The sequence below is a fragment of the Branchiostoma floridae genome, chromosome 17 (genome assembly GCF_000003815.2).
Source record: "Branchiostoma floridae strain S238N-H82 chromosome 17, Bfl_VNyyK, whole genome shotgun sequence".
Lineage (NCBI taxonomy): Eukaryota > Metazoa > Chordata > Leptocardii > Amphioxiformes > Branchiostomatidae > Branchiostoma > Branchiostoma floridae.
This window is the reverse complement of record NC_049995.1, coordinates 6,438,680-6,447,610: the sequence shown is the minus strand read 5'-3', so window position 1 is coordinate 6,447,610 and position 8,931 is coordinate 6,438,680. Positions and strand designations below refer to the sequence as shown.

General features: G+C 40.9%; 1 protein-coding gene across 1 annotated transcript in view; it reads left to right on the top strand.

Moving 5' to 3' along the window:
* Positions 1-3,008, top strand: part of LOC118405096 — a 7,341-nt gene extending 4,333 nt beyond the window's left edge. The window contains exon 2 of the mRNA XM_035804496.1: positions 1,168-3,008. Within this exon, the coding sequence (XP_035660389.1) occupies positions 1,203-2,063 (861 nt within the window). The 5' untranslated portion in view covers positions 1,168-1,202 and the 3' untranslated portion in view covers positions 2,064-3,008. The remainder of the gene's footprint in view (positions 1-1,167) is intronic.
* The last annotated feature ends 5,923 nt before the right edge of the window (positions 3,009-8,931 follow it).

Below are 8,931 nucleotides of genomic sequence, written 5' to 3'. Positions count from 1 at the left end.
TCAAGTCACTTAACCCTATGAGTTTGGTGCCATGATGTTGCAGCGTGCCTTGAATAGTAAACGCTACAAACGACTACACAGGGGGTTTAATATGCAGTGTACAAGGAGCGTTTCTGTGGCGCTCTGGATACATTATCTAGCTAACGAAGTACTTTAGCTGGCAGAGGAGTTAAATTCTCACATCGTCCTATTATACTGTGTTATGTCCCCTTCTTGAAATATTGACCATAGCCAACAGAAGGCAAAGCTACCAATTTTGGTATGAAGATTAATAGAAAGTAATCATGAATCGTACTTTGTACTTTGACCCTGCAGCTCGAACTAGCACCAGGGGTTCAGAAAATGTCAGCTAGGCTATGCGGTGGTGACTCAGGGTTGGAGTTACGAAGGCCCCCTGGTACAAAAATTGTGTTAGGTGCTGTGCTATGTTTGTTTTACGTCATAACACGTGCCGTACTGTGTCTTGGTGGTCAATCTTCTAATCCACTAAGCGGAAAGATGGACACTGCCTTTGGCTAGCTTAGTTACAGAAACTTTTGGACCAATGTTGAAGTCTAGTAACCAACCTTGTTTAACCCTATTCAGACGGAGGGTGTGGGGGGCTTTTGGGGCACGCACCAACTTTCATGTCACATAACGCTAGAACTACCAAATTTAGTGAGTTTCCATAAGATGCTTTTGGGAACAAGTTCATAAAGTATTAAATTTTCCATTTCTTCGTGTTGCCTTGGCAACCGTTTGTTGACAGGCATTTTTGACGAAAATCACTAATTTTGGTTTTTATGATGAATCACGTTTATTTGCTATATTAAGTATTACTGCTACGTCTTTACATGAATATAATCTCATGCTATTTAGAATATCTTTCATAATTAAAAATACAAAAAATATGCTAATTTGATGACGTCATCGGTCAAAATCCAAGATGGCAGACGATATGAACATATCAGGAATAACAGGCACATTTTCCCTTAGAATTTGTAAGTACCTCATATTTTTTCACCACAATAACGTTTAAATGAATGTTTTAGTCTATTTGCAATTGCCTTTTGCGATTATTTGTTGCAAACGATTATTTTTTTACCTCATGGTCAATCAGTAAAAGTCTCCGAAAGAATCCTTTGAACGTTTTTTAATGACCTCGTTGATTCTTTTGATATCCCTCAGTCCAGGAGCGCCTCTGTTAGGCAAGGGACGCAGCAATGGAGGACGGAGCACGCGGCGACGATGGCCAATCATTAAAAGGGACGGATAAAACAGAAAATTTCCGTGTCCGTCTGATGACCACCCCGTCAGAATTTTCGCTCTTGTTTGAGTGGGCAATAGCGGAGGGGTGGTGCCCATGCGTTTACGATGCAGAATCCTACTATAAGCAGGATCCTACCGGTTACTACCTGGCAGAACTAGATGGTGTTCCGATCGGAGGGCTTGGTACCGTAAAATTCGGGGCAGATGTTGCTTCGATAACCCAATACATCGTCAAACCGCCCTTCCGGGGAAAGGGGTATGGCTACAGGATGTGGCAAGAAGTCATGAAGACGATCGGTGACAGAAACCTGTTTCTGGAGAGTGCTCCCGCTCAGCGAAGTAACTACGAGAAATCCGGTTTCAAGAGTTCGTGGCAAACAATCCGGTTTCGCGGAGTTGGTCGTACTGATGATGACCATGCCGTCAATAACGCCGAGGACCGTGTAACGCTGGTTTCAGTTGACAAAGTGAACTTTGACGACTTCTGTGCCTTTGACCAAAAAGTTTCTGGTGTGTCACGGCCAACTTTGCTGAAGAGCTGGATCAACCAACCTGGTTCGATCAACCTCGTTGCCGTCGATAGTATCGAAGGCATTGGTCAGAAGAGAGAATACAGGATCGTCGGCTACGGGTGCAGTCGGCTTTGTTATGAAGGGTACCAGAGCACCTCTTTCTCCCGAAAAATCGCTCCCATCTTCGCGGAGTCCTCTGGAGTTGGTTCACAGCTCTTCAACGCTCTAGTCGCGACCGTTCCACAGAAATTCCCTTCTACATTGATGTTATCGATGTTAACGAAAACGCTATGCAGATCGTGAGTGAATTTGGCTTAGACAGTATATCTTCCATAACACACATGTTCACGAAATGTAACAGCGTTCAGCACAACATGGTCTATGGTGTTGCCAGTTGCGACATTGGGTTTTAATTCTAAAATGTTAAAAATTTCAAAGTGTTAGATTAAAGATAGATTTGTTTTAAAGCCCAAAGTGTTGAGTGCAACTACATGCATTACAATTGATGGTACAGTTTTGACATTATTTCAATACATTTTTCCTTCGAGTATTAGAAGTGACAAATTCAGCTTCAGCTGGTGGCAATGTTCTTTCTGATTTTTCTAAAACACCGGGTCCCATTCATGTTTGTTGGAGTCGCTAAGTGTTAAATATAATCTTTTATCATTGTCCTGATTTCTAAAGCAGTTTTTTAACCTGGAAATGTGAATCCTTTACCTGATTATACCTGTACTATATGTTAGTGTTTTATTGTCAAGGCGATTTCTTTTGTATTCAGATGGATTCTGCGTGTAATTCTTGCATTCTAACAGTCTTTTGTCAGCAGCCTTTGTGCTAGATATTTGTAAAGTTTAGGTTCAATGAGATTTATTTCTATTTTACTCTAATTCAGAAAATGGCTTTTACATGATGCGTAACTAACTTCATATAGATAAAGAAATAAATTTTGTACTATTTACTGATAATATCTTTGCAATCCCTTTTAAGTGTACGGAATGTATTGTGCCTTCCTCATAAATTAGTGGCTTGGCAGTAAGTTGATTATTTTGCATAGTATGTATTTTGTTCTCACTCAAATCTACATATTGCCTTATTTCGCCGTTATTCTACTAATTGAGTGGCCACCCTGTTCTGGCCATGTCATTGAAGCAAAATACATGACGCGGCTTTGAGAGCAATAGTCTTTGCACGTAGGTATGGAGTCTTGGATCTCTTGCTTTCAGAAGAATCGATTGGTAGACGAAGACACTTAATCAGAATCAGAATGGTTTATTTGTACAACTTCGCAGCCTCGAGGGCTGAATTGTGTGGTACATTACACTTCAGCTCAAAATCGGTTAAAACAATTATAACAGTTCAATAAAATTATATACATTTGTACATTACAAATATATACATACATATACATAATGATAAACTCGATCACTTAAAACATTAGACGACAGCGTGAAGAACATGAGAAATTCAGTGCGGGGTTACATGAGTTCAGATGTCTAGTTTCGTTACATGTTTAACAGCTTCACTAGGTAAGGGATCGGGGAGTTCTTGTGTCGATTGGTACGGCATACTGGGGCATTCAGTTTCTGTTTGTTTCGAGTGTCCTGGCCGGAGTTTTCGCCCCTTTATGGAAAGGTACCAAGGATCTGGGACGGGATAATCCATTGCACATGGGGTTGAGGATCAGCATTGCTAGGTGACGCTCTTGATCCATCAGGATTAATATTTATTGTTCGTTTGTTTTGCTTAAGTTGAAAGTTTTTTTTCATGTTTATGGCAAATTTGCTAGTATACACAACGAAGCATTTAGCAGAAAAAATGTGAAGTACTATCTATGTGTCGTCAAGCAAATACGGTTTCACCATTCACGAACATACAGGCATTACACGATCCGGAGACTCACTATGAGTCACTAATAAGATTCATATCTCTACCATGATATTAAACGTAATACAAAATTATACTTTTGTCGTTCTTCTGCCATCTCTGTGCACGATAGTCGTCTTTTTAAAGTGTTGCTTGTGAACAGTGATGATTTTCGACGCCTCAATAAGGACTCCTGTACTTCTAATCAACATTGCTAGGTGACGCTCTTGATCCATCAGGATAAAGCGTCTTTTAAAAGAGACCAGTACTTTGCATCTGTCGCAAGGATTGCCAGGCGACGCTTCTGATCCATTAGCGTTGAGTTACCCGCAGTAATTTCTTAGTTTGATGGTTCTAAACTTTTTCATATTATACAACAAATCTCTTTCTTGTTTTGCGCAAACTCAGTTGGTTTGAACTTTCCTTCCAAATAAAGGAGTCTTCCAAATAGTGCTCAGACACTCTCCAGTAGCCAAAGATCTACATTGTTCCTAAGCTACCGTCGTATAAATGAAATAAGGAATGGTTTATGGATTTGTAAACTTTTGCAGCCCTTTCTAGGCTGAAATACATACCAGTGAAATTATTTCAAAACTCAACAGTGCAAATAAATTTTGCTTAAAACGTCATATATTGCTGGTACACATATTAAACTTTAAGATGGCAGTATAAAAATGTCAAAATAGCATAGGAATTTCTATTTCGACAACACAGTTAGCTGACCAATCACAACGGAAACCAAATGTCGACTCGGTGGATTTACACACACGACAAAGGAGAGCTACACTAGAGTACAACTTGGTACTATTTCTTAGAACACTGGAAGACTGGATGTTCCAAGAAAAAGTGACACATAGAGAACCAAGACGCTCAGTGGAAGTCGCCTCTGCGGGTGATATGGCAGGAGGACGTGACAGGTAATTTATAAGATCCCTTTTCGACTGGACGGCGATAGCTTATGAGAGACAATTTAGCAGCTAAAACTGGATTGGTGTACTGAATATTTCTGAGAACAACCTACGCAAAGACCGGATGTTGCAAGAAAAAGACATACTGAGTGCCAAGATGCTCAGTGAAAATCGCCCCGGTAGGGGGTATGGCAGTGAAACAGCTTTCTCAATGTCAAAGTCTTATGATTGAAAGCAACACATAAACTTTCAAAGAAAATAATATCTGTGCATACAATTCACCGAGCGACCTTTCAAAGGCTCGGCTGTGGCTTTGCGGTCGCAACCTGTTCTAGAAATGGGGGGGGGGGGGGAGAGGTGGAGGTTTGAGGGTCCGTTTACATTTGTCCTTTTTTTACTTGTGTAATGTAGCTTGTACAAACAGTTTGGGGAACCAAGTCAGCTGTTTAAATAGTAATCGTGATAACCAGGGTGGATATATTGCACACAAACGGGAAAGTTCGTATTTATTCACGCCCTACAGAACGATTTTAAAATCCAGACGAATCATAACTTGAATTGCTTGAGGACAATAAAAATATTATTGATTCCATCATTCTTGATTTTCACAGCTACCCGAAGAAGCAAGAAGTTAAAAACTGTACAGTCTATGTAGGTGTATATATATGTAGTAAGACACCATTTTCAAATTATGAAACGTGCATGTGTGAAACTTTCCTTCCATACAAGTTAGTCCTGTGGTCTTTCTGTAGGCGTGCTGTGTCCTGCATACAGTATTAGAAGGCGGAACGCACGCCTATCACTCCACTGCCTTGTACCCCAACCAAAGTCAGGTTCCCATTTTAACACCTGGTTTTAATTTTGAGAAAATGCCTACAAAATGCCTTTCCCAAGGGCACAATGTCTAGTCCGGAATTGCAGGAATCAAACCCATAACCTCTATATCTCGTATTTGCTAGCCTAACTACTTGACCATTCGAATCTACATTAAATAAATGTCTTCTATTATTAAAAAAAATTATACCATTCTACATCATTTCGTCGCTGCCTCTGAGCACTCTGGAATAATCTGCCCATAAAAGTTTCTTATATCAGTTCAGTTAAGACAAGGACAAAACTAGAGGCATTATATAGGAAACACACTTTAACTCTCACAAGAAATGCCACTTAACGTTGTCTTGGAAGAACCTGGGATGTTCTTAAGGTCGACAAATTTAAGTCAAGTGACTGTGTGTCTATGACGTATGACGTGGACTTTGCAAACAAAGCAAATCAGCGAGCAGATGTTAGAAGTCCCATGATGCCTCAGTTCTTCCGTCGTTGGTACATAAAAACCGTGTTGAAGGACGTCCTGTCGTTCCGAAGTTCAATCTTCGTAACAGGAACACTTCAGGTACTACGACGTAAGTATGAGCTTTTTTTTAAAGATATTGTTTCAGTCTTTACAGTTTACAATGAATCGAATAGTTATAAGTCACGCTACGATGATTTGTGTGTAACTGTAAACGTGAATGTGAAGTTAACTGATTCTTAAACTCGTCGTCGTCATCGCGGGCTGCTTGCCCGGACCAAGTCCACCCTCTTCTTCCAGTCGTCTCTGTCCCCCATAGCGTTCTTTAGGTCTTCGACCCGAAGCCCCACATCACGGGCAAGCTGGTCTATGTAGGTTAGTCGAGGTCGCCCTGCATGTGTATACCCGTGTGCTGGCTTAAACTAGTAACCAATTCATTGAACGTTTGCATTATCTCTCAAGGTCAGCCCCTTACAATTCTACCCGCTAGTTGTACACAAACTTGTGTTCCAGCCAAATCAATATTTAGATGGCTTTGATATGTGACAGTTTGCTACCTTCGCGATCTTCGCACGACATGATATGGAAAGCAGATTGAAGGTTTTTCATTGAAACGTTTGTACAAAGTGTTGACTATGTCTGTCGTATTGTGCAATGTTAATCAACTTCTTCGGCCCAAACCTTTACCTAAGAGACAAAATACCAGTGCAGAAGTTCTCAGAACTCATACGGACCTGAATACGCACACAAATGTGAACGGGCCTTGTAACTTGTAGCTAGTTCGCCTGCGGCATATATGTAATGTTATATAAAAGAACGGACACACCACCGTCCCTTACAGAAACATTTACTTAAGCCACATTTCCAGTTCAATATGCATTCAATTTAACTGTTTAACTGTTTCATTAAAATTCTTGTTGGAATGGTTAATCTTAACGGCCGGGTGCATGCAAATTTTACCATCGAGTGAAGGTGCCCGAGTGCGTGGTCCATATGGAAATGATTTCAAGATTTGGACGGGCTCCAGAGAACATCCAAGAAACCCTTTACCCCTTTTCTGTGTACAATTTTCGTAGCTTGAGCAGAAGTAACGTTAAATGATTCAAAGACGTGCTTTATGTTAGGCTTTCCTTTATAGAACTTACCGCCATGGGGCCATTCTTAGCATAGAGAACTTCCTGTCATTTTCTTGAGAAAAGACGTAGCGGCATCCAAGGTTTCTTGGTCGTAAAACGTTATTGGTACTTCAAATTTGTAAAGGCGGTATCTCACTGCACTTGGGGCACTGGTGGGGCACTTTGGGGTTCAGAAGATACTCATCGAAATTCAAAGATAAAGAACGAATTTTTTTACGTTTTGGGTATTTTGTTGTCGTCTAAGTCATACTTTTACGTATTACGCATTACCTAAATTTAAAAAAAATCGGTGAAAATAATAAATCAGTGCAGCAGTGAACGAACCCTGCAGTGCCGCACGGGTGCCCCAAGTGCTAAGGTTCTCCATGTCGGAAAGGAAGTTGGCCTTGAGAAGGGATTATATCGCACCCATGTTGAAAATTGCGAACCAGAACCCCACCCCCACCAAAGTAAATGTTACTACTCCATTTAGGAAACGGGACAAAGAAACCATACAAAGCCAACTTGTATAAGTAGCTAACATTAGTATAGGAGCTAACCTCTGCTTAAAATGACATCCATGAAAGTCCTCTCACATAGGGTGATGAACTTGCCATTAAACTTTCGAATCGTTTGTTTTGTGCGTTTGCAGACATGATGTTGATCCTGGTATTTCTGCTGATCCACGGCGCATGCGCGTACACGGTGAAACAGCCCACCGTGTCGCTGATGTCTCCCCAGGGACTGAGAATCACGTACCCTGCAGGTCTGTTCTCGTTCACATGTTGTCGTTCCATTACACTTCTTTGGTTAGGCCACACTGACTTGTTATTTTGGATGACATCCTATGGAAGCCTCATAAAAAATGCGTGATGTTGGAAAATAAACATCAAGCAAAAAGTATGCTAAACCACAGGACTAAACATTCAGACCATTTTCCCGATTTGTTTTACATTCACAATAGTCGCCATTTCAATACTATTTTATTGCAATACTTGAAAGGGAAGATTTAGAGGGGAACAGGGGCGCTGTCCACGCCTTAACCATGTGTCCCCTTACCAAGGAGCTTTTAAATCAATTATAGCTATTGGGTATAATTCATTAGATTACATATGTCACCCACTTGTAACACGTTTACAAAAAAAATCTTCATAAAAAAAAGAATAGACGTTCACCTCAGTGTGTGTATCAAATAAATCTGTTTGGATGTGCATCTTGCGCTCTTCAGTGCAACTCTGTTGTGTTACGAGGTACCAGGTAACGTAATACAATATAAAGAAACAAAATCTAACTGTTGTTAATTTTTCCCAGACTCTGGAGTGACCCTTGTGGCGTTCCACTACAACATCGGCACCCCACTACACGGGGTACAGGCCGGACAATGGAACTATGACGTCAGGCAGTCAACAAGTAAGGAAATCTTAGAAACCGAAGCAGATATATCTCACTAGACCAAGCCTATTGGCAAATGCTTGTTAAAGTACTAGTAATTCGATACGTTTGGCGATGTCATGTATTACCGCACGGTCGCTGCACGTCATTGGTTGAATTGCTTATTACCATTTCATGTTTTACAGACGGCCAGTTTGTCCACGAGAACACACGAAACCTCATATCCCCCGGACAGACCCTCTATTATTGGGTTCACGTTGTTAGAGGTGGCCTTGGTCACAACCTACTGGAACAGTCATGGACGGCTACGGGCTCTTCTGGGGGAGACAATGTCGGTAAGCAAATAACAGAGTACTGTCAGACTCTGAAACCTTAGATAATGATGCAGACTTGTAGCATTGATTGTAGTTCAGTTAGATACAGTGAATTGGCATTGTGATTTTGCTTAGTCCACCTAGCCCAAACGCTATGTACACAACAGCATACTAAGTATACACTTTACACAAACACATCCTTTGGTGTATGCTTAACCTAGCTATAGGCGAATATGGAGGTATAGTTTTGTTGATCGTGTGTGTTTGTGCAAGTGGCCGTTTTCTCCT